General features: G+C 38.9%; 2 protein-coding genes across 2 annotated transcripts; both read left to right on the forward strand.

The window, feature by feature from the left end:
- The first annotated feature begins 1,095 nt into the window (after nt 1-1,095).
- wnt8b (wingless-type MMTV integration site family, member 8b) lies at nt 1,096-9,859 on the forward strand. Its single transcript, XM_014968731.2, has 6 exons — nt 1,096-1,274; nt 2,771-2,804; nt 3,675-3,813; nt 6,029-6,154; nt 6,239-6,381; nt 8,644-9,859. The coding sequence occupies exons 1-6, from the start codon at nt 1,204-1,206 to the stop codon at nt 9,211-9,213; spliced, it is 1,083 nt and encodes a 360-aa protein (XP_014824217.1). The 5' UTR covers nt 1,096-1,203; the 3' UTR covers nt 9,214-9,859.
- Nucleotides 9,860-15,011: 5,152 nt separating this feature from the next.
- hif1an (hypoxia inducible factor 1 subunit alpha inhibitor) lies at nt 15,012-25,095 on the forward strand. The gene is made up of 8 exons (XM_014968738.2): nt 15,012-15,451; nt 20,181-20,431; nt 20,852-21,000; nt 21,653-21,798; nt 21,893-21,999; nt 22,917-22,980; nt 23,069-23,179; nt 23,464-25,095. The coding sequence occupies exons 1-8, from the start codon at nt 15,272-15,274 to the stop codon at nt 23,518-23,520; spliced, it is 1,065 nt and encodes a 354-aa protein (XP_014824224.1). The 5' UTR covers nt 15,012-15,271; the 3' UTR covers nt 23,521-25,095.
- Nucleotides 25,096-25,449: the final 354 nt, after the last annotated feature.

Raw genomic sequence — 25,449 nt, forward strand, 5'->3', positions numbered from 1 at the left:
AAAAATTTGACAGATAACGTTTAGAAATTATTTATAAGGCTTTTTTTTTCATCAAAGACCGCAGAGGTCTTTCTTATTTTCTCTCATCTTGCTGATCGTCTCTTCTTAAACCTTAATCCACAAACATCACCAAGAAATCCCCCATCACCACCTTCCAAATAGCCTTTTTTTCTCTCTCTCTTTCTCTGTCTCTCTCTCTCTAATCCTAATTTGCACACAAGAAGTTTGCAAAAGGCCAGCCTGGGCCGAAAGGAAAGAGACCTGGAGGTCAGACGAGGTTACTGGGGAATAACCCTTCATCCAGTCAGGAAAGGATCGTCTGGGTTAGTGATGGAAGTGGTTCCATATCTGATCATAGCCCGAATTTCGCTCTGTCCTACTTCACTTTTTTACGAGAGCGCTCAAAAGAGGCGCTTTAATACATTTCAATAAACTTTATTTAAAAAAAAAACAAAAAAAAACACTCTCAAAGTAGGTTTAATTACCAAAGGGTAACAATTTTATGTATTTGTCTTTATAAACCGCTTGCTTGCCTCGTGGCAGGACGCAAGAAACCATCCGCTCAGGTGCTGTCTGACGCGTAAATATGCGTAAATATGCGTAAATATTTATTTATTTATTTATTTATTTTTTTTTACACGTTTTCGGAAGTTTATTTCAAGATATAAAATACCTTCTTGCAAATTTGTGTGAGTAATAGCCCCTGAGTTTCGGGGCGATACGCCCTGATTTAATCACCTTTGCTAAACTTCAAATGACTTCCTAATTACAAATTTAGAGGCCTCATCATTTCCTTTTCGCTGTCATCTACTAATCCTAGCAATCAGCTCTGCGATAGATATCTTAGGTAAACTTTTTTTTTTCATGAGCAGAATTTCGCAGGGATCAGTGTTGCACTTTTCCTATAGGATTAAACTGACCTTCCTCTGCTGCTGAATGGAGGCAGGGGAGCCATCGTTGCCCGGCCCTGAAGGCCCAGGGTGCCCTTTTGATCACTTCAGTCTCTCCTCGGTGCAATACCTCTGATTGGCCAGGGAACTAAGAAGGGGGGAAAATCTTTAATTAAGCAGATAATCTCTTGTTGGGACGAGAGGGCTCCATTTCAGAGCCCCCTCCTTGAATCCCGATAGCTCCTTGTGGAGTTCCGTGCGCTCAGTCTCCCGCATCCCTCCTTCTGTCCGCAGCTGTGCCTCACCTGTCAGGATGTTCGTCCACTGGGAGGTTTTCTTCTACGTTTTTATCCTATTGACTCACATGAGGTCGTACTGCTGCTGGTAAGTTTATTTTACTGTGTAATATTATTATGTTCCCCCCCCCCCCTCATCCAAATATTCATTTCCATTTAGTGTACTGGAGACATATATGGGTTTTGGATGCCAAAATGACGGAAATTAGATAAAATCATCGATTTATTTAACACGTTTCAATTTCTCAATGGAGCAAGTCCCATAAAGACTAAACACATTGTTTTGGGGTTTGCCAGATTGTAGAATAGGGCATAAAGAAAAAAAAAAACAAAAAAACGACAGAGGTCTATATATACTACATAGTTTGTCTACTTTGTAGCTTTTCAGAAACATTATGAGCTAAAATATAATGATGTAATATTGGTTGATCTAGACAAATAAATATTAAGAAGCATATTTTGATTGGTACCTTACATCTGCGATTGCTAATAATTTAGTCCAGGTTGAATAATTTCAGGTCCTGTGCTTTTTGCACTTGCCTCAATCTAATTTGGCCTTAATGCCAAGAAGGCATGACTTCTTTTCATTAGATTTCACAAATAGAATAAAAGTTTCAAACTGATTTTGTGACCTCAAAATCCCTGAAAGAATCTCTGTTTGGTGTTGAGTAATCAGTCTAAGGTCTGACCAGTAAAAGTACTGAAGACTTTAAAGCAGAAATAAAATTCAGTCCAGGCTCCTTAAAAAAAATAAATACAAATTTAATTATTCATTTAATTTCACACAGAATTATAAGCTTCTCACATACCAGCTGCAGTGATAATAAGCAACAAGTCAATTAAATAGAGGCACAAATGAAAAGTAACTTTCACCTCTTCCATTTCAAATTTTTGTACCTCTTGGCGACTCAAGCTTGTGCTGCCCTGAGCGGGAAGCCATGTTCCTGGAACTTAGGATCAAAAACCTTTCCAGTTTTTGATCCTATTTATGCTCCGTAGGATTTGATGAAGTTGTTCCAGAAACAGTTTGGATTTCGGAAAGTTATATCACCCACATCAAAGCTACTTCTGTTGTTAGTGTTGCTTTCTATGTAGCTGATTCTGATTATTTTAATTATATACAAATTATATGTGAACATATGTAAGGATATATTCTTCGTCTAGTCCAATGCAATGGCATTTGATGCTGTGTAAATAATACATCAAAGTATTTTGTATATAAAACCAACAAAATCTATAGATTTATACTCCATTTGGCCATAGTTCAGCTGATCTGTGACCTCTTCAACTCACATTTATGAGTATTAGAAATCCATTTATTTGCAGCTATGAAATATAATTGAGATTTCAAGCCATTATGAATACCTAATAAAAAAATATTCAATTAAATCGAAACGTCGCCTTTCTCTAAGCGCTTCCTGGAATCATCTGAGTTCATTGCTCAGTGCTGTTCACCAGGATTTGGATGCCCACATGGTGTCACAGTTTCACGTGTCCTGAAACACACTAATGAGAGATGTTAGTGGAGGATTTTGCGGTGGACACTGGGCTTTTCCGACTGAAATAAGCTGTCTCCTTTTCCAGGTCAGTGAATAATTTCCTGATGACCGGACCTAAGGTAAGCCTGGCTTCTTTTGATCTTCCCCTCCTCTTTTTTTCTCTGGAGAAAGAGGGAGTTAAACCTCGCTCCTTGTGTATTGACAATCTCTGGCTACCTGTCTGTTTGCAACAAAAGCTCCAAATCAGTGATATTCTAGGCCTTTTGTGATTTTTTTTCCTCCCCTCTTGGTACACTTGACCTTATTCAGAAGCGCTGTGCATGTCCGAGGGCTGAGTGTGTTAAGAAGCGAGAGCAGGCAGCGCTGTTGTGGGTGGTCATCATTAGCGAGCCGGATCCCTGTGAAAGAGGTGGTACTCCATCTCCCTGAAGGCCACTTGAGACATATTAGTTATATTATCATTCATGCAGTCTGAACAGACTCTGGAGCAGCAGGCGAAAGCCAAGCACAGAGTGCAGGGCTCTGACAAAACTCATCAGATCATAGTAGAAAGATTTTTGTGTTTGTCATATTTTTTTCTCTCTCTCTCTGTCTCTTCTAGTTTTATTCTTTATTCTATAAATTTTTTTTCCTGAAAGCAAGGGTGTTGCTTCTAATTTTGTCTTCACAACATGTGACTTAGCTTAAATATTTTATCCAAGATCTGATTTGAACTGCTAATTATTTTCTCTAAGGCAAAAGAATGAAAATGTAATCAGAAACGTATCTGACCTCATTAAAATTGCAAATCTAACTGTACTATGCTGTATATGACGTATGATCCAAAAGCAGAAAGCCATAAAGTAATTCCTCCTTAAGGAGAGCACTTCTGTTCTTCACAAGCATTAAGTTTATCAGGTTCCTTAAAACTGCTCCATTGGGGGGATTTTTCTGCATCATTTACTTGTGCTGTTATTATTTGGGTGCAATATGTCATGTCTGTGCTGCAGGCCTACCTAATCTACTCGAGCAGCGTGGCAGCAGGGGCTCAGAGTGGCATTGAGGAATGCAAATACCAGTTCGCATGGGACCGCTGGAACTGCCCTGAGAGAGCTCTCCAGCTGTCCACACACAGCAGCCTGCGCAGCGGTGAGTGCCCACAGACACTTTGGAAACTTTTAAGACCAGCTCCAGTGTCTCTGTGGAGCAAGGAAAATGGTGTGACTGTATTTGTGTGTTTTTTTTAATGATTGTATGGTGTGGTTGTTGTATTTTCTGTTATTAAATTTTTTTTTTCTTGATTTATTGAGAATTTGAAAAAACACATAGTCATGTGTGTTCACTAATCTGAATTCTGTTTCTGAATACCTTCACAGACACGTGTTGAACAGATTGTAGAAAGGTTACCAACAGTAGAATTGCACCAAATACCCAAAGTTGTAATAAATACAAGACAGTACAAGGTTTCAATTTAGTTAGTTTTTCTTTTTGGGAAAAACTTAAAGAGAAAATAATATTTTAAAGACATAAAACCTATAATTATGAAAAGTCTGAAACAGAAAAAGCCTCTAAAAACAGGAAGTAAGTTCTGTACAAGGATTAGACTACGTGTCATTTAGATCCAATGTCCAATGGACTGTTGTACATATTTTCCTGAAATATGTTGAATGTGCGAGACACAATATAAAAGGATGGAGTGAGCACTTAAAGCACAAAGATCTTGCATACAGGAAATGTGGCGAAGCTAAGACAGCTAGCTTGAGCAGAGAGTAAACCAGACCACTGACAGCTATTGTTAAAAGCATAAGGTTTATCAGGAAAATAAATCATTTACTTTACAGCTGTTTTTACATTTTATGTAACCTACGTCATTACAAAACACCTGCTGATGTGCAGAGATCACATTAAAACAATAGCTGCTGTTGTTTAGCTTAGCTTCTTAGCTTCTACATCTATTTTTTTTCTCTCCACATCTGAGATAGGTGAACTAGAGTGCTGGACTGCAGTCTAATTTTATGCCAGTATTTCAACATTTCTTTTGCCTGTCACATGTGTAGCATTTATACTGAAGTCTTTTTTGGGTCCTAACAGCTTGTTGTAGTAAAACTGTAGACAGATCTACTGAGTTTGAGTTACTTACGTTAATAACATTGAGACAGTTTTATTACTGTAGCTCAACCCTCCAGAGTAAAACATGGTTTGATTATGTGGTGACAAACTACGGTTCCCAGCATGGTTGGACCGAAGCTGAACCGTTGATGTGTGTTCATGTGACCGAGCCGAACTCTTGTGAAACCCCTTCGGCTACAGTGTGGTACTTTATCATATGGGTGGTTTACCCCTGTATGATAAACACAGTGATCATGGCAGAGAAGGATCGACTATTGCGAGTTTACAGGTTCAGATGAGGAGGAAATAATGATTGACTTGCTACAATGTCTTTGCAGCAAGTCAGTTGTTTGTCTGCTGTACTGGACCAGAACCGAGCAAGACGTTTCGCATGGAGAGGGTAGGGAAAGGTTTGCCAGAAGTGTTGTAGCAAGAAGTGGCAGATGACGTGCTGAGAACAAAACGATATGGTCATTGTCATGCAATGATGCCAGTGAGAACCAAACTCGCCAGTTCGGTAATCTGCTGACGACGTTGTTAGTGGAGTTTGTATGCCTGGGTAAAAGAGAAAAACAATGCTGCTAGAGCAGAAATTATATTTATCAGAATGTTTGTGTGTCAAATGACAATTTTTGTCAAACGCAGTAATTTCTCACAATGATTACTTATGGACTCGCCACAGAACACTTTCCAAATCTCAGTAAAGGTTTCCTGTTTGCTAGGTATCTTTCTAAGGACATATTTCTACTCATTGCTTTCTCAAGATATAAGGCTTCACATTTCGATCTCATATTAGAGCTGGACACTCAGTTATGACTATTAAATGTAGGCATTGTGTTCTGCAGTAATGCTCAGGTTTGAAATCCCAAACCTGGGCATTGTCCTTCTCAGGCTACTCTTGACTGTATTCTTGTGTTTCTCAATTTTAATTTTAATTTTAATCAAATAACAGTATATTTTTCATCAATAGGAAATTATAAACAGGATGTAAGATGAAGCTTAAGGATATCCTTTTGACTTTAGTTCACCTCTCTTTCACATTTTGTGACTTATAAATGACACATAGCAGCGACAACAACTAAAATCTAACATAATTTCAATCACTTTTTGCTAAGTCACTACAAGAATGGCTGAAAAATTAGAGTAATCACATCATAACATAAACTATATAATTTCTGACAAATGAAATATGTGGCAGAAATGCCATTGATGACACTGTAGGAGGCAATTTTCAAAGAGCTTTTTCTGCTGACAGCAAATCGAGAGACTGCATTCGTCCATGCCATCAGCTCTGCTGGGGTTATGTACACCCTGACCAGAAACTGCAGTCTCGGAGACTTTGACAACTGTGGCTGTGACGACAGCAGGAATGGACAAAGAGGTCAGAGTATACATTAGCTTGAAGAAGATTTGTGCAACTTAAACTAACAGTGATTGATATTGTTATTTTTTTTTTTCACCTCAGGAGGTCATGGCTGGCTGTGGGGCGGATGCAGCGATAACGTCGGCTTCGGCGAGGCCATCTCCAAACAGTTTGTGGACGCGTTGGAGACTGGACAGGATGCTCGGGCGGCCATGAATCTTCACAATAACGAAGCTGGGCGGAAGGTAGACCTCCGTATTCACTCCATCAGTTTAAAAATGAAGGATGTGCCCACAGCTGGGATGCTGAGTGAGCCTTAATCCGAACCAGGTTGCAAACTGCGTGGTAACCTGGTTGAAATTTTGCGGATCTCTTATGGCACTCCAACAGCACGCACAGTGTAAAGCGTCCTTTCAATCATTTTTTTTTTCATCCCTTCTCAGCGTTACACTGAGTGTGCCACCCAAGCATCCCTTTCAGATCTCTATAAGTGAGGTGCCACTCGTCCCCAATAATAACAGTGTGTTCGCTGTACCAGATGGGCCTATTTACCAGTCCTGAATGCACTTTATGACAATACCTCAGCTCAAGAATCTCAGGATGGCTGGTGGAAGCTTAATTGGAGATCCTGTGGAGCCAGACATTGCAAAGCATTCTGTATTATCCCACTTCCTTAAAATAAGTGTTTTAGTTTTTATTCTTGCAATAAGGATCCCACATTTATGTTGGTCTTTGTCTGGCCCCGAGGGAGCCTGAGGGGACCACAGGCGTGCAGCTGAAGTGCTCTTTGTTTATGGTGCCTTTGCTCCCCCCTGTCGGGCCCTGGGATCCTTATGGCACCTGGAGCATCATTGTAACAGAAAAAAATGGGGACAGAAAGAGAGAAAAAAACTCCTTTTTTTTATTTCTCAACTCAATGGGTCTCTCCGCTGGGTCCCCACTCACAGGAAAACATGTTGACAAGGAACATGCTAAATAAATAGTCCTATTTATTCTAGGAGGGACAATGGGACTCGATGTGAAACTTTGATTCAGCCTCACCTCGGTGTAGAGTTCATCGCCTCTGCACGAAAAGAAAGCGCCCTTCCTTTTTAGCAGACATCTGTTTTGTGTCGGGTAAAGTCAGGAGACACAGAGGATGACAAAGACACTTAGTTCATAAAGCTTTCACTCATGTCGGAATCTTTAACAATACAGTTTAGTTAATTTGACAAGACATCAATCAACAGACTCGAGTAATTCCAGACTCACTTGTATGCTTTACCTTCGTCCTCATGTAGACGTCACACTGAGGTATGAATCTGTACAGTACCTTCCAAAATGTATTCCTCGTTGTCTGATGACAAAATTCGATTGACTTAATCAGAATTTCTCTTAATCAGTGTGACATTTTTCATTGAAAAATAATGAAAAAGGATTTTCAATAAACAAAAATCTGAAAAAAAAGTGTTATTCATTTGTATTCACCCCCTCTGAGTCAATAATTTGTAGAAACAACTTCCTCCTCAATTATGGATTCAAATCTTTTAGGGAATATATGTACACTGGAACTCTTGCCCATTCTGCTTTCAAATAAATCTTAATATCAAGCACGTTGGACTGACAGCATCTGTGAACATCAGCTTACAAGTCTTGGATTTTGAACTGGACTTGAACTGGACCGCTGTAGCACACGAATATACTTTGATTGAAACCAGTTTATCTCCTTATTGCTTTTTTCCCCCACCTGCTCTTCAGATCTCTACTCTACTCCTTACCCACTCTAATGTTTCCAATTTTAGAAACATGATGGCAGTGGATTGAACACTGGGATAACAGTGACGTATCCCAAGTGACGTGTGTTGTTCCATAACATAACATTTCTCCACAGCCTGTCTGCTGTGTGTTCACTGAGGTTCAAAACTTCTGTAGCCTTAACAGTACAGCTATATCTTCACTGAGATTAAATTACACACAAGTGGACTGTAGTCACTAATTACATGACCTCTCCAGGTGTTTAGTTGCACTGAATTTTGTTTAAAAGTATCCGATTAGAGGGGGCTGAATGTTAAGTGAATGATACTTAATTTTTACTTGGAAAAATATATTAAAACTATGCATTCTTGTCCCATCGTTTCACTTTATGCACTAGTTAGTGTTGGTCTATCACAGTGAATTTCAATAAAAATATTTGGAAGTTTATGGTTGTGAAATGGTAAAATGTGAAAAGGTTCAAAGGGCAGGAATACTTTTACAAGCCGCTTGACCTTTATAAAAAGAATCACATGTAAATCCTTGTTACATGTGAGACACTGTTACTCATAAAGTTAGAATAAATTAGTATGTGTCACGTCATGAAAGTGTATATCTTCTTAATTTTCATGTAAGTTTCTTCTGAACATCTCACAAACCTCAATAAAAATAAGTTTTTAACAAAATTATTTCATCTTTATGGGGAAGTGTCTTGTGTAAAAGTGAACCTGAGGCGCGTCGTCCTGAAGTTAATGTTTTCTTGACGCTGTTTACAGGCTGTTAAGGGGACCATGCAGAAGACGTGCAAGTGCCACGGTGTTTCAGGAAGCTGCACCACTCAGACCTGCTGGCTGCAGCTGCCGGAGTTCAGGGAAGTGGGGAACTACTTGAAGGAGAAGTACCACCGGGCCCTGAAGGTGGATCTCCTCCGGGGAGCAGGAAACAGCGCGGCCAGCCGCGGCGCCATTGCAGAGACCTTCAACTCCATCTCCCGCAAGGAGCTGGTCCACCTCGAAGACTCGCCCGACTACTGCCTGGAGAACCGCACCCTGGGCCTGCCCGGCACGGAGGGCCGCGAATGCCTGAAGAAAGGCAAGAACCTGAACAAGTGGGAGAAGCGGAGCTGCAAGAGGCTGTGCGGAGAGTGCGGGCTGGCTGTGGAAGAGCGCAAAGCCGAGATGGTGTCGAGCTGCAACTGCAAGTTCCATTGGTGCTGTGCGGTGAAGTGCGAGCAGTGCAGAAAGACGGTGACCAAGTACTTTTGTGTGAAGAAGGGAAGTCAGAGGGGCAGGAATGAGAGCGCCGCCATCCGCCGAAAGAACCTGAGGCTGAGGAAAAAGCACTGAGCGTCCCCGTCACTCCTCCACATGCAGCCATGTTTTCCTGTTTCTGCAGCTCAATCAAACACCTGGACTCTGCAGATGACGTGTTCTGGACAAAACCTTCACATTTTATCTTCACATTAAATATTTCTCACAAACGAGCACAGAGTCTCATGACAAAACAGGCAACTTTGTAGATTTTTCTTTCTTTCTTTTTTTTTTTTTTTTAGCATAAATGTATTTAAGATATATTTTTATATTTTTTACCACATTTTGAAAAGTGACAGGGCATTGAAACGGTCCTCACTGACGTTAAAATTCTTCACATTATTTATTCTTGTACTTATACAAAAAAAAAACAACATTTGATAGATAATCTGGTGCAACACTTGTTCTTAAACTTCTCACAGTAATCTGTTTTTTTATTTTTGCGAGAATGCTTGCTACGGTTTTAGTTTGTATTTCTGTTCCCCACCCCCCCCATCATCTGGCTCACCCCTACTTTGCGCTCTTGATGTATAACTGTACATAAAATGAAGCACTTTGTACTGTATATTGTTAATTTATTGCACAGCATTTTTTTTTCTAGTTTTGCTTTAGTGTCCTTTTTTCATTCTCTCTCCATTAAAATGTAATGAAAGAATAATAAATCCTTTAATCGTGCATATAATTCAGGCTGAAGAAAGTGCTCATCCTTCTTTAACATACTCATTGTGACATGAATACTTCATGGTTCGGAGCAAACAGACCCACTTTTTCACTCTGCTTCCACTGTGGTGGACCGAAGAGAAAAGAAAGCCGTCGAGCGAACTCTCCTTCATTCACGCCTTTCTCAATTACACCCCAACAAATACCTCCCGTTCTCTCCTTCATCATGGTAATCCTCGCTGAGCGCTTGGAAGTTTCTTCACTGTTTAATACTAGTTTAATTAACTTTGTCCAGACAGAGCAGGGTCGTGGGGGAGGAGGGCATGAAGCAAGTTGCCCCTAAAAAAAAAATCATTCTGCCTCTAATTTTGTATGCTAATCTCCTTTTTCACGCTGCGCCTCCTCAGGAGTGGGGGGGAGGGGGGAAGAAATGTTGGGAAAACTTTGGGTCTGCCTGTGCAAAGGCTTCCTGTGGCTGTTTTCTTTCTGGGCCCACCTATTTGGATCCTTTCACTCCTCTAGGGCCTTCCTTTGCTCAATTTAACAATGAATGCAGAGCTAATCAGCTCTCTCGGAAATGCACCACTGTCGAAGAAGGTAATCCCTTCTTCTGTCCTCTCAATGGGCCGTCGCCTCCTAAAGAACTTTGGGAAAAGGCTTTGCACAGATTCACACTGTTCCCTCAAAAGAAGTTAGTTCAAGTATTGTGCCCAAACAAGTGAGTTTTATAAACACATGCTTGCCAGGACACTCACCCCACCTGCGAGTAAGAAGTGCCAGCCCAGGCAGACCTGCACATGGCAGCCAAAGCTGAGACCCTTCAGATAAGAAGGGGGCATGAAAGGGGAGATTAGAGGTCCCATTGAGAGGAGGGCGTTCATTTCTGCACCTTCCTCCTTTTACACAACCAAGTGTCAAGGAAACACCTTGTTGACATCTTATTTACCAAATAATGATCATAATTGGAACTCGTCTTTCCTCTGACGACCCCTGTGGGCCGGCTGGATTGCTCTGCCAGGGAAACAACAAAGGAACCATGTGGAACGTCAAAAAAACAAAAAACAAAAAAAAAACCTGTTGTGTAAGGGAGGACAGAAAAGGAGCCAAAACGTCCTTCAGTGCCACGAAAAGCATTGTGCAACTAATGTTAGGTCAGACATTTTAGATCAAACTTGTCAAAGTTTTTGTAAGCTTTGCACGTCCTCTGTGTTGTAAAAGTATAGTGATGCTGAAAAATATTTGATCCCCACAAGATTTATTTTGTTCTTGGTTTTTGTCGTTAGCAAATGTTTCTTCAGCGTACTGACTTTAATAGATGACAAAGAGTAAATACAAAAATTTAAATTTTATTTAAACGCTTGTCTAAAATAATCTTGCCCTCTATAAAAAAAAACCCCTAATAACATCTTGTGCCGTACAGTTGACAGTAACATTTTACATCAAATATTTGCAATAACCGATAAAAAGTCTATTACATCCCTGGAGAAGAGGCGATTACTTCTTTTGTGTTTTGGATAGCTTCTTCTCATAATATATTAAATTATAATTTGAGAACTGCAATTTTGAAATTTGCCAATAATTGAAAGAAAATGTGAGTGAAACCGATTTTACCCAGTGAGTTGACATGTAAACTGTATCCTACTAATTTGTATCAAAAACCTGCTGGTTCGTTTGTGTCTATAACACACAACACTTTTATAGATTCATGTAAAGAGAACAAACTGTGTTAGTGGCAGATTGTAGTTGACAAAAGGTCAAGTTATCAGTAGACCAGATATCAGCTCATGCTAAATAAACTTTGAAATACCTTCAGAAAACCTGAGGAATGTATAAAACATGATCTTGCTTAAACATTCCAATAAAGCCTCCTTCATGGGAAGTGAAATATAAAAAAAATTAGAATCTTAAGGCTTGTCCACATAACAGTATATCTGAAATAATTTTGCTTTAAGCTTCTGGGAAATGAGTATTAATATCACCTGTCAGTGCTGAAAACATTTGTTGGCTTTTATCTGAGATGAAAAGGGGGCCATAATCCTACCGTTACAGGTAAGATACACTAGCCACGAGTCTTTCTTTTCTAGTTTTTTATAGAGCTCTCTTCTCAGTTTTGTGTGGTAAACAAGTTGGCTGAACATGTGAAACGGCACACAACGCCAATCATGACTCAAACGCACAATCTACCCCCATGCAGAGAGTGACACGACCTCTGACCATGGGGCCAAAACTTCCGTCTACCAGGCCGACTCTGCCATGTCCAATCTGTGATGACACGTTAGTGCAAGGTGATGGGAGGAGAGGTGACAAAACCAGAGGAACGCCGGGAATTCAGGCGGATGAACGTGCTAACAGATTTGAGTTGCAATTTTAGCTTAACACGCAAAGAAATAACAGATGTTAGGTTATTGTCCTACATAGTTCGGAATATCTTAGTGACACCATAAAATATCAAATGTTTGGTTTCATTTCTATGAATAAGGTCACACTAAAAAAAGACAGAACTTTGAATCTGGAACTTATATCTTTCGGCTAACGGGTGATATTTTGTGTGCTTGAAGCTGGGAGAAACACTCATAATCCCTCTCAGAATCCTTGACTAATGGGATTTTTGACTTGGAGGTTTCAGACCCACAACACCTAAAGGGGGCGAGGGTCAGAGTGAATGTGAGAGAAAGCAGATGAGTGCAGATGAAAAGGCAACTGAACAACAAGCAACAAGCTACGGAATTCTGAAAAAGTTGGGTGTCGCTTCTGTTTTTCCGTTTATGTGACTTTGTGAAATTCCATCATTAATAATGAAAAGCGTTTGGTTTTCATCAGTCGCATAATGCCGCTATGGAACATTCAGTGGCTCTCAAAGAGATGCTGTTTCGGCAGATGGAAAAGTGACGGCAGAGGTACATAGGTGTATTGGAATCTGCAGAAACGAGATCTAAGCTCCTTGAGGCTCGCTGGGGAGTCCTACCTCCTAGTTACTGGTATCTCCAAAGAATGGGGGCGAGAGGTGAGGGTGAAGGGGATCAGCTCTGCTCAGGTCAGTTCACTGATCTGCACAGGAAACACTGGGCATGGGAACCCAACAGGGAGCCTCACCCGGTGCCTGCAATTTAAATCTGCCCCTAAGTCCTTATTTAAGAGAAAACACACATGACCTGACAGGAAATGCTGCTGAATCACCAAACTGAAATGGGGGCATGCTTATTCCATTCCCTAAAGGTCAAAACTGCAAAATGGCAATGATCATTTTGACTGACGTGAAGGGCCACGTCTACATCAAAGCCAGGGTGATATTTAAAGCAAGTCTTTGTCAGTTAATCAGTGCACAGGAGCAAGGTACAGAGCGTACTCCTCTGTGACCTCATGAACAGTGACTGAACAGCAATGCCAGGGCTGTGATGACCACAAGTAAATATTAGTTCAGAATTTCAAAGTTGTTTGCTTGGTTTTTGTTATCCAAACATTTTTGTCCAGAAATAGACGAGCCGGGTTGCAACCTACCATTCGAAATAATTAGGACAAGATAACGTGCTGTCTCATGTGATGCAACGCCATAATTTTATTACCTTATGTCCTGCTGGATCAATTAAAATGAGTGTTGGCGGGTTTGTGCTCCTGCAAAATTGTCAAGGTAAAATATTGTTTTTTTTTATCCTTAAAAGTATCAAAACTTTATTTTATAAAGTAAACTATACTTGATTATCTTTTGAACCACTTTGAGCCTCATTTTTCTGGAGCTCATAAGATGTCACTGATATTTGCATGTTGTGAGATTTGACTGAAATCTCCTGCTTTTGTTACAGTTCTCTTGGCTTGTGTTCCTTGTCCCCTTTACACTGCTGCTTGTGCTATGGACTTCAGTGAGATTTTAGGCAAAGCAAGTTAATTTGTGCTTTATGGAAATGTGAAATACAAACAAGCGAGAAGCATTATGTTGCAGTGATGGAAAGCGGTGAAAAGTTGGAATACTGACTACAAGTAATGTTCCAGTCAGTAATTGAAGGTAACACTAAGCAAATTGGTTTACACCAATGCAACTTGGTACAACATTTTGATTGGAAAATTATACTTCTTTTTCCCAAATAAAAGCACGAAAATGTATGTGAATCATTTTTATTCCACCCATTTTATTCTTATATCCTTAGGAGCTACAAAGATCTACAGCCCAGATGAGGAAATCTATTAACACAACCATTGCAGAGCAAAACCACAAATCAGACCTATGTTGAAGAAATTCATTGTTGAAGGAAAGCCTTTAGAAGCCGTGTTGGTAGATTGGCACAAGTCATTCAGAGGACACGCTGGGAGTCATAGGAAGAGTCCAGCTTCCTTTGCACAAAAAATAAAAGGTGAAGGGGAAGCACACACTTTAAATCACACTGGCATATGTGACACAATCCCTACAATAAAATTTTGGATTTTCTTCATAGGAAAACTGACCGGAGTTTAAGGAAAGATGAAAAGGTTAAATGGAACAAAATACTTTTGTTATGAAAGTACTTTGTAATGATACAGTAGTCTCTAGTCATTCCCAAAATTAAAACTTTAATTTTAGGTTGTCATGTTTTTTTTTCTTCAAAATTAATATGTATATATAGTTTATTTATACCATAAATAAACTATATATTTAACTATATGATTTTCTTGATTGTTCTGTTTACATGCATGCTGGTGACACAGTTTAAACGTCACAGTCCTTTTAAGCTAATGCCATTTATATTAAATATAAATATTCACTGATATATTATATATCTTAAATTTAAAATAAATCTTTAGTTAAGCAGCACAATTTAATATTGTACATTGCAATATTAAATTGTGATATTGTGGTAACTGAGGAAAAACAAAGATATTGCTCCCTCTTGTGGCAATAACATGCTTTTGCAATATGATCTATACCCAGAAAGCTTTTAGGAATAAAAAAAAGCTTTCGTTTCTAGGTAATTGAAAGCCAGAAAATACAGAGTAAAACAAGTACCATTTTAAATATATACACTATTTGAGTGTTATCTCCTTTTTGACAGAATAGCTAAAATAAATTAACTTTCCATAGTATAATTCATTCGGATGAACTTGAAAATGTTTTGCACCAGTTTACCCCGGACGCTAGGTGTCGCTGTATAATATTATGTGCCTGAATTAATCAAAACGGCTTCCTGCGTTTTGCAGCCCGTGTAGTTTTGTTTGCTCCCTCCTGTCACCACAGCGTGTAAACATTCACACACGGAACAGATCTGTGGTGAAACGCTACTTCTGGGCGGCAGGAGCCCTCTTATTTTATTTTATTCATCAATAAACCTGAGCAGGGAGTGAGACTGTCCAGGTAGTTCCGCTGTATATTTATATGAATATAAAAAAGGAAAGGAGAAGCTGGTGGACGCTTTCATTGTGAGGTGGACCGAGGTACAGCAGCTAAAGCGGGGCTCGCTGAACCACCATGGCAGCGGCGACTGTTGTGGAGGCAGATGCGGCGACAAGCGACGACGGAGCGGCTTTCTCCGACGTGCACAGCCGGGAATGGGATGAGTCCCAGTTCCGAAAATACTCGTTCCCAACCAAGCCCATTCCCCGGCTGTCTTACACGGACCCCAGAGCAGAGATGCTTATAAACAACGAGGTAACGCAGCTGCAGGGTTAGGTTACTGGAACTTTATTTTCATTTATACAAATCTTCTTTTCATTAGAATTTAAAGAATCATCGAACATTTAATATTGAAAAATGCAAAAGTGAACTTGAAAAATAAGCCCGACTGTTTGGCTCAAAATAATAATAAAAAAACATAAACACGAACACCGAGGTTAATGATAGTGAAAGTAATCTATCGAAGAGCATAAGAAGTATTGTATTTCCTTTTTTGATAATACACAATGTTTCTATTTTGTCTCGGATTACTTTTTATTTTTCTGGCGTGGTTAATTATATAGATATATAAAAAGAAAGCCAAGAGAGGAAAAATGCCACAACTTTCCAGACTTAATTCCTCATACAGTTTTCTAAAAACTTTTATGTGTTATTTGACTCTTTGCATCTTGGGTTTATTATTTTAGAGGTCTGTACTTTTATTTTTTTGTTCAGAGACTGAAAAAAGACATTTTATTCCTTTTTTGTGGTCTCCAAAGCTTGGGACATAACTAAAACATTTATTCATTCATATAAGTCTAACCCCCAGCAATTTTTAATAGATATGAACTACATATTTGTTGTTGCTCCTGTACTATGTCCTTGTGTAACTGGCTTACAAGAAAATAAATCAGTAGTCAGGGTCACAAGTCCTGTAAGCTGTTATATTTATGGGTCAAAAGCTGAAATGCCTGGAAACCACTGATGTAAGATGTTCCGCAAATATTGATGTCACAAATAGATAGATAGGTGTAGATTTGAGTTAGAAGATTCAGTCAGAAGTATTGTTTTAGAATTTGGAGGACATATGGACGATAACACCCAAATTATGTGCAGAGGAGTTTTTCGTAAATGGTTTGCATTGTGGTGTGCAATTAGTATAAAAACCTAATTTATTGCTCTGTGTTTGGTTGCCAAGTTTCAGACTGGAGAAGTAAGAAATTGTTTACAGTGAATAAGTCTAATTTTAAAGCAAGATGAAGTAGTACTTTTTCTTTTATTTCACTCAGACAAAACTGAAGCCCGTTGAGTATCTAGGTCAGCTAAATCCTGAGTATCGATCAGCGACTTGAGTGCACCTGCTGAGTCCAGTGTGGAGACACATTGATGTTTAATCCTGAAGAGTTTACTTGGAACAACTAAAAACAGATCTGAGAAGATGTTTTTATTACTTTCCTTAGATCAAATAAACCAAAAGAGTCATGGGTAGCAAATGCAAATGCTTGCTCTTACTGATGAAAGTGTTAAATATGAAATATGTCTACTTGGTATAGTAACATTTTACATAGTAACATTTTAGAATAAACACAAGCTAAACATTTAATTTTTTTTTTATTGCATGCCATTTTATACCGTATTTTTGTCCTGTTTCTTTGAAATAATCCTGCTGTTTTAAAACAACATTAACAGCTGAATGAGTGGGGTTTTTTTGTGCATGAGGGAAGCAGGTGACGCCGTTCTTTTAGCCAGCTGACTAGCAGTGCACAGTTGATGTGCACTGCTCTGAAACGCTGATTTCTCCAACTTATCAAAAGCACGTCCAACCTGTAAGAATGAAATAGGACATTTTTTTGAACACAACAGACATCCTTCATATTACCGTTTGTTTTCATTGCCATTTGTTTTAACAGAAATACTTTACCTGGTAGGTGTGTCTGTTCAGGACAGACAGCCTTTGTGGCTTTGTTTACATTTCCCTTTGGGTCTTTCATTATTCATGAACGTGCTGTTGTTTGAGTTTCAAATGAAATTTAGCCTATTTCACCTGTCTCCAAAAGGCTCCACTGACTTATCTCTCATTTATTTAAGCTGCCGGTCTTCTGGTCTTCCTGTGGGTTTAATGATTCAAAGCTAGGAGAATTCTGACACTCTGCTTTGATGCAACATGATATAGCATAATGACTTCATAGTGCATTCTCTGCAAAGGACATTGTTCTCTTAGGATTTTAAAGAGAGTATGTTACTTGATTAAAAATGAAGCGGCCCAGGTTTGTCACCCGAATATTCACAAACACCCTGGGCTTCCTGTTTGCATTATCCCAAGGTTTATGTGTTGCTTAAGATTTCATCTTTTGTGTAATCCAAATACAGACAGAGATGCATGTTGTAACCTAGAGAACGACAGTAGAGCCGACATCTTCTCTAAAAGGAAGCAGGTTTCCTTTTCCTACCCTGCTTTATATGGCTCTGTTACACAAACCTACTACAATGTTCATCTCCTGAGAACTATTTTACAAGAATAGCTTTAATCACTGTGTAAAAGTGAACTCCTTTCTAAATGACCTTCAAAAACTGGCTCAAGTGATGCAAATGCAACTTGAGCTGGTGCTGATTTAGCTGAAAGTGAGCTTTTCCTGTGTACTTCTGTTGCTGACAGATGTGTTAAACATTTGCCTTTAAATCTTTCCTGTTGGAGATAGTTTTCAGATGTTCATACCCAAAACTTGGTAGATGAATGGATTTTAAAACTACAAATTAGGTAGTAACTCATGTATTCATTCATTCAGCTATTTACTTTCATTAATAATTGAGACCAAGTTGATTATCAACTTGGTATGCGGAAAGAAGGCTTCTTTGAACACCAGGCTGTTCTACTTACAGGTTGCATAAATGCATCACATTAAGGCTACGAGGCTCAGCCCTCCGTCATTTAACCATCTAATTGGAACAAGACTGATAAGTCGCGAAACATAATCTTATACCACTGCAGCTAACAATACGCGGAAAAGCCAAACTCAACGCAGACCGGTACGTTTTAAACAGTCCTCCTCCAACCACATCATCTCCTAGCAGCTGCAGAGTTCAGCGTCCTCCGATGAAAGTGAAACCGAGAGCCAGCCGCAGGCAGCCGAGCAGCGGGAGCGCGCACAGCGGGCTACGTTCGGTTTGTCACGTAGGCCTGCGAGCTCCGGGTGTGTGTGCGGTCATGCGCGTGACTCACGTGCACGTAAATCGCGAGATGTTATTTTAAATCAATTTACACTTCCTTTGCATGATCTAAAACATGTACACTGACCGGGTGAGATAGCTTTGCAGCTTTGGCAATGACTATTCTCATTTTCTGTTCAGGATGCTAAACATCAGTTGCATCAGTTCTTTTCAGATTATTGACATCAGATTATTGGGAAATTGACAACGGGGGAAAAATAGCAACACATGAAATGCTTTTGGGTAACACTTTATTTGAACAGGTGTGCATAAGACTGACATGACGCTGTCATAAACATGACATAACACCTGTCATGACCATAAAGAAGTCTTTATGAATGTTTATGAGTTGTCATGAAGTGTCATTCGGTAAATAATGAGACTTTTAATGCAAAGTTGCTCTAAACGTTGCATTAAAAGTCCATTAAAAGTGCCAACTTTGCATGATTTTGTAAATTATGATAATTTAATGCAAAGTTGGCATTTTTAATGGACTTTTAATGCAACTTTTAGAGCAACTTTGCATTAAAAGTGTCATTATTTACCGAATGACACTTCATGACAACTGTCATAAAGACTTTAAGTTCATGACGGATGTTATATTATGTTTATGACGGTGTCAGGTCAGTCTTATGCACACCCCTTCAAATAAAGTGTTACCTGCTTTTGAATATTGGTTTTTTGCAATTCATCGAGTAATTGACAAAACAATGTTCACTGTATTTTACATGCAACATGCCCTTTATGTAGGGTTTCCTTGCTGCTGCTTTTAATTCAAAACGTGTGCCAGGGAGGTACATTAGAGTTGCAGTCTTTTATCCTGGTAGAGCACCATACAAACTTACAGGTGCTACAGCAGAGCATGATTAGCATTTTAAAAGCTAAAGTTCTGGGACAGTTCTTGCCCCTCAGCTTATTTTGAAACCTGGAAAAAGTTTTTGAGACCAAAGAAGGAAATAATGCTCAATTGCCCCCAAAAGATAAACTTTTAACTGGTCTGAACTTTTAAGTGATCTACCATTTTGGAGGGTTAGAATAAATGTGACTTGTAAAATAAATGTTACTTGAAAGTTCAAGTTCATTACTATAAAATTGCACCTTTTTGCACGAGTACCAGGCACAAAGAACAGTCACCTTTGAAGCACTCTAAATATGATTAGAGCAGAAATGACAGGATGCACTGGTAGCTGACTGGAAGAGTTTTGATCTTACAAGTCAGTATTTTTCCCCCATATTTTGTTTTATTCCATGCATTTTTGACATAATCACCGAGTAATAATGAAAATAAAGTGCACTAGTTATTACCTCCCACCCCCAACAAAAATACAATCACGTTTTCAAAAACGTCACTATCTGATAACGTTGTCGTGATACTACAGCATGTTGTCCTTCAGTAGATTTACTGTAAGCAGGTTTATTTACTGTTAACAGCGTCTGCTTCAGATTCTCTCTCATATTCACATGATTAAAAAGTATAACACAAAATTAACATGAGAAGAGTTGCTATTTCTGCCATGGCTACACTGACAGCAGAAACATTATTTGAATGTTTCTGCTCACATCATTGTGTTTTCTCCAGGTGCCACTACAATGTATCACCAGCGTATAAATGCATGTCACCTTGAAGATATCAGGTTTTATTCGACATCTTCAAGACTTAACCAGTTTTTAAATGTTTGAAAATAACTTCTGTGAGGTAAAGTTTGGCTGTATATTAGATCTTCTTAGCGTTGAGGTGTATAGCAACCACCAGGCTTTGTTGTAACATTTCAATAAAGTGTTCCTGATCTTCCTCCAGGAACCGGTGGTTTTAACGGACACCAACCTTGTATACCCAGCACTGAAGTGGGACATCCCATACCTCCTGGAGAACATTGGAAATGGAGACTTCTCTGTTTACAGTTCGGAAAACCACAAATTCCTCTACTACGATGAGAAGAAAATGTGCAACTTTATGGACTTTGTTCCCAAGTCTCGTCGAATGGAGATGAAGTTTTCTGAGTTTGTGGATAGCATGCGTAAAAGAGAAGAAGAGGGAGGGGAGGAGAGGTAAGTTGTCAGACGTGTGATGTGAGCAATGCACATTTCTGCTGTTTTAGCCTTCAAAAGTATTGAGGAAAAGATATGCCGGTGACCGAGTTAGTGACTAAGGAGTTATGTGACGAAGGCTTATTTCTGTAACCTGACTGATTTGGCAGCTCATACTCAGATCAGATACCAAAGAGACATTCGCTTTTAACTCGCTGACCCTTAAAGTAACTGTTACTTAGTATAATTTCCACTTATATTAATGCAACTCCCCCCACCCCCAAGTGTTTGAAAACTGTAGGGAGTGACTTTTTTTTCTTTTTAAACTCTCGTTTGCACCACTTTTCATACCAGCAGGTCCAGGGCTTGTTTTTCAGCCCTTTGCATGTAAAATAGCATGACTCATACTTAAAGCATGTCTCTTTCCTCATGTGTTTCAAGAGTCTATTTGCAGCAAACACTGAATGACACAGTAGGAAAGAAGATTGTTGTTGATTTTCTTGGTTTCAACTGGAACTGGATCAACAGACAGCAAGCCACGCGGAACTGGGGGCCGCTGACGTCCAACCTTCTGCTGGTTGGCATGGAGGGTGAGCCTCTCATTTCCTTCCTATAATCCATGATACACAATAGCCTGAATGGCAGAATATTGGTATTGGAGAATACTGGTATACGCGCCCTGAAAGGACATGGTGTATTCAGGGTGTGGACTCATTGCCCTGAATACACTATGTCTGTGAAACATGGTGGTGGTAGCATCATGTGCTTTTCTTCAACCGGGACAGGGAAGTTGCCTAAATCTGAAGGGAAAATGGATGAAGTTAAATGTAGGGCAGTCCTGAACAAAACAAGTTAGACGTCCACCTTCCAGCATGATGGTGACCCAAAACATAAAGCCAGATCTAGATCAGTTATTTGTCTCAGATGAACTCAGTTCGGACCTAAATACAATCCATGATAAGGCTGGGAAAACTAATTTTTGCAAATTCTCTCCATCCAGTCTGACTGAGATGTACAGAGCTGGCAGAGACAGTCACTCAGATGTGTAGGTGAAGTGAAAGGTAGTTTTTATTTATAAAAAAAAAAGAAGAAAAAAAGCATTTAAATAACATAACCCATTTTCCTTCAGCTTCTGCTCCATCACACAAGATGCCAAAAATCTTATCTATTTTACAGTTTTCAAGCCTCAGGTTTTCTGGGGGTTTTTTTTCACATTACTGTATATGTTTATCATTTTCTCAGGCAATGTGACGCCGGCACATTATGACGAGCAGCAGAACTTCTTTGCACAGATAAAAGGCCATAAGAGATGCATCCTTTTCCCCCCAGACCAGTTTGAGTGTCTCTATTCTTACCCTGTCCATCACCCATGTGACAGACAGAGCCAAGTAAGTTAAGCTGCTTAACGTGATTTAAGGTTTGGCTAATTTTGCTAATAGGCTTGTTCATATTTTTTTTCCACCAACTTTTCTTCCGTTTTAGGTTGATTTTGATAACCCTAACTATGAGAAGTTTCCAAATTTTAAAAATGTTGTTGGCTATGAAGCTGTTGTGGGACCTGGAGATGTTCTCTACATCCCTATGTATTGGTAAGATGTGCTTCTCCTTGATTTTTTTTTTTTTTTTTTTTTAAATAAAATTTTGCAAAATTATCAGAATAGGAGGTTTTATCCCTTCCATCATTTTTTAAAAAAAAACCTTTTGCTCTTTATACTTTAACCATCAAAGAGTTCACACATCAGTTCACCTATTACTTTATCAACGGAATATGCAGCTCTAGATGAAAATAGCTTTCGCTTTGATTGCCTCCTGTAATTAGAGTCTGCTGCTTCCAGTGATGTTACCTGAAACTGTATTACACAAGGTGGAAGCCATATATCAACTCTGTGGAGAAACACAGCTGAGCTCGCTAAGCACACACTAACCTCAGAAAGGCAGTGATTCTGCACCAGATGAGTGAGATGTTTAATTTAGCCTTTCTCAGGAAAACCAGATGTATTGCATTCCCACATGAATGAGATTTTAGGTGTACAGAAGACATTTCTGAGAATGTCGGGGTGGAGCACCCTTAGCGCAGTTGTCCTCCGAACGTGTGAACATATTATTAACACCTCCTTCAGGGTGCTGTTATAGCAGGATTGCGCAAACGCCAGGCACGTCAAACACTAAGCTATTGTGCAAAGTGTTAAAGCTCACCTGCCCTCTTGCAGTCCTGATTTTTCTCCTGTTGCTATAAAAGAAAAAATTATTTTGGAAAAGTTGAAAGATTTTTCTTTAAAAATGTTTGAATATGTTCAGTTTTCAAATTATTAAAATTAAATATTGTATAAAATCTTGGTAAGCAAGTGATTAAAAATGTTCCAGGATTTTCTTGTTTTGCTGTTGATTAAAATAAATTGACATTTAAGCACACACTTGGATTGGTTTTGCAACCTGTGATGTAAATTTCACTTAAAAAAAAAAAAAAAAAAGTGATGCGTCAATCGTGTTTTTCTTGCTTTTGAAGGTGGCATCACATCGAGTCATTGTTGAACGGCGGAGTGACCATCACGGTTAACTTTTGGTACAAAGTACGTATATTTGAATCATCACGTTGCTGCAGCGTAATGCACAACTTTCCCACTTCACTTCTTTTGAACCCATTTCTCTTTTATTTAGGGAGCTCCAACACCGAAGAAGATAGAATACCCTCTGCGAGCTCATCAAAAAGTTGCCATCATGAGGAATATTGAGAAAATGCTTGGAGAAGCACTTGGAGATCCCCATGAGGTAAACGCTTACTTTTAAGCCAGTCTTTACCGTCATCAAAAGAAGCTGCACCTATCATCTGAGCTCGGTCTGCACATGAATGTCACATTGTCCGTTTCTAGAATATTTAAATAGGACCTATATTTAGGTCACTAGTTACATTGGAATCCCTCAGGCACGCTGACCCTCCCGACAACCCAGTTACTGTGAAAATTCATTGCCAACTTCATTTTTGTACTGAGGAAATGCCGTTTAGAACAGAGAGTTACATCACATGTAAAACCCTCTGTTTTCTCCCCCTGCAGGTCGGGCCGTTACTAAACACAATGATCAAAGGGCGATATGACCAGGGCCTCAGTTAGAGCTCCAACGTTGCAACTCTTGAATGGACTGCTCCACAAACTGTTTGCATGTGAAGTGTGTGTGTGTGTGTGTGTTTTTATTTTTCTTTTCAGTGTGCATTCTGTCATTGGAGCTAAGCGCCAGTGCATGGCCGTAATCAGCCATAATGAAATAACTCTGCATCGGTCTCAGAACGGCGTTTCCATAACAACTGTGCCGAGTAAAGGAAGAAAAATGAATCAAACCAATGGGATTTTCATCCAACTTGAAGATGCTTTATTTTTTTATTTTTTTGCCTTTGGAGAGAAGAAATGAAGACGTGTTTCTTTGAATCAGTGTTTCCTTAAGTCTTACAATTTCTGCTTTTAGCCTTAAGTTTTAATATTTGTATCTGCGAGGAAACAGTGTTTAAGAGTACTTGTTGTTTAGATGAGGGGTAAAATATTACAGAGAACATATAAAGAGATACCTTATCTATAAGGAATAAACAGTTGCTGCTCGAGTACAACATTAAGTTCTTATCACAAAACAACTTTAGAAATGAGTGTTCTGCGATAATTTATGTACATTAGGTAATTTCGTACTAATGTGCAGTCATTTATTAGCAAGACTGGCCATGATTTCAAAATATCAAAATCCGTTGCTTTATGATGACGATAAATGTATGGCTGTGAAACGGAGGATGCCGCTGAAGGTATACGAATAATTTTTATAAGTGCTTTTGGTTGTCTTTAATTTGTATCTTAAGTGCTTTATTGGATTTGCAGCCAAGAAATCCAGTTAGAGGATTGCTGAAAATAAATGTTACAACTTTAGTTGCTAGTACTAGTTTATCTTAAATTGTAATAAATTACACCAAGTTAAAAACGGTACAAATGATAATTATATTGTACCAGTTGACTGAACTAGTCTAGACTAGAACTAGACCAAGTGCTGGCATGAAGCTTTGTAAAAGCAAATGTTGCGAAGCTTAAAGCACCATCTAGTGGTCGGGTTTGAAATAGCTTCTTAAGCTGTCCCATTTATTTTAGAATAGGAAACTAGAAATAAAATCAGTAAGCAATATTTAGGCTCCATTATTGTAACCTCTGAGTCATCAATGATCTGACATGCACTTGTTTTGACCCCTTTTTTTTTTTCACAGCCTGTGTAAAGGTAAATGCTAATCAGCCTTTAACTTACTGTAAATGTCCGTTAAGGTCTCTAGTACAGGTCGACACTAGAGTTTCTTTGCTTCAAACATTTCTGAGCAGTTTTTCGATGCTGCAGATCCGAGTGAAACGAGAAGCAGAACATCGTGTGGCGTGCCAAACAAATTGAGCTTCATGTTCAGAGGGTTGGTGTTGACAGATTTTCTTCCTGTTAACTGATGGTGTGCATATGTATGTTTTACTTATTGCACTCTATTCAAATGGTTTTAATTCATGTGTAAAAATGTATCTGGGTGGTTTTTTTTAATGTGAATTGTTTACTGAATGCATTTGCCTGATACATGGCAAAAAAAAAAAAAAAAAAGGAAGGTGATGTTAAAACTTTTCTATATTATGGTGATTGTGTTTGTTTTCACTTTGGCATTAAAAGGTTTAAATGTGAAATTGTTACCGTTTCCTTTTATGTCACGTTTTTTCAGTGATTCAGTTTTCAATATAAAAAACTTTTCTTTTGTAAGATTGAGGTGTTTTTTTGTGTGTGCCCGTAATCGGACAAGGACTCAAGATCAGGAAATGAATCCTGAATTAGACCTGTCAAATAAGAAATGAAGTGTCTTATATTTAGTTTGTAAAAATAAGTTTTGGTGGTTTGTTTGGTATTTTAGATCCAGCTCATGAACTGTTCCAATCAACCAAAGTGTAAAGTTGGCTCCAGGACAAACTTAGTAAAATGCTTCTTTGAACTTTTGAATAAGGATCAGCGAGTCGAAAGTCAAAATAGTGATTAGAAGAATTTCA

This window comes from Poecilia mexicana, unplaced genomic scaffold (genome assembly GCF_051168715.1).
Source record: "Poecilia mexicana isolate PSO_F unplaced genomic scaffold, ASM5116871v1 scaffold_15, whole genome shotgun sequence".
In the NCBI taxonomy this organism is placed as follows: domain Eukaryota; kingdom Metazoa; phylum Chordata; class Actinopteri; order Cyprinodontiformes; family Poeciliidae; genus Poecilia; species Poecilia mexicana.

Excerpts from the sequence above, each read along its gene's own strand:
- wnt8b (XM_014968731.2), top strand. The coding sequence starts at position 1,204 with ATGTTCGTCCACTGGGAGGTTTTCTTCTACGTTTTTATCCTATTGACT. Across the intron at positions 1,275-2,770 it reads ATGAGGTCGTACTGCTGCTG|GTCAGTGAATAATTTCCTGA; the intron begins GTAAGTTTATTT and ends CTCCTTTTCCAG. Across the intron at positions 2,805-3,674 it reads TCCTGATGACCGGACCTAAG|GCCTACCTAATCTACTCGAG; the intron begins GTAAGCCTGGCT and ends TCTGTGCTGCAG.
- hif1an (XM_014968738.2), top strand. The coding sequence starts at position 15,272 with ATGGCAGCGGCGACTGTTGTGGAGGCAGATGCGGCGACAAGCGACGAC. Across the intron at positions 21,001-21,652 it reads TCTGCTGGTTGGCATGGAGG|GCAATGTGACGCCGGCACAT; the intron begins GTGAGCCTCTCA and ends TCATTTTCTCAG. Across the intron at positions 22,000-22,916 it reads CTCTACATCCCTATGTATTG|GTGGCATCACATCGAGTCAT; the intron begins GTAAGATGTGCT and ends TTGCTTTTGAAG.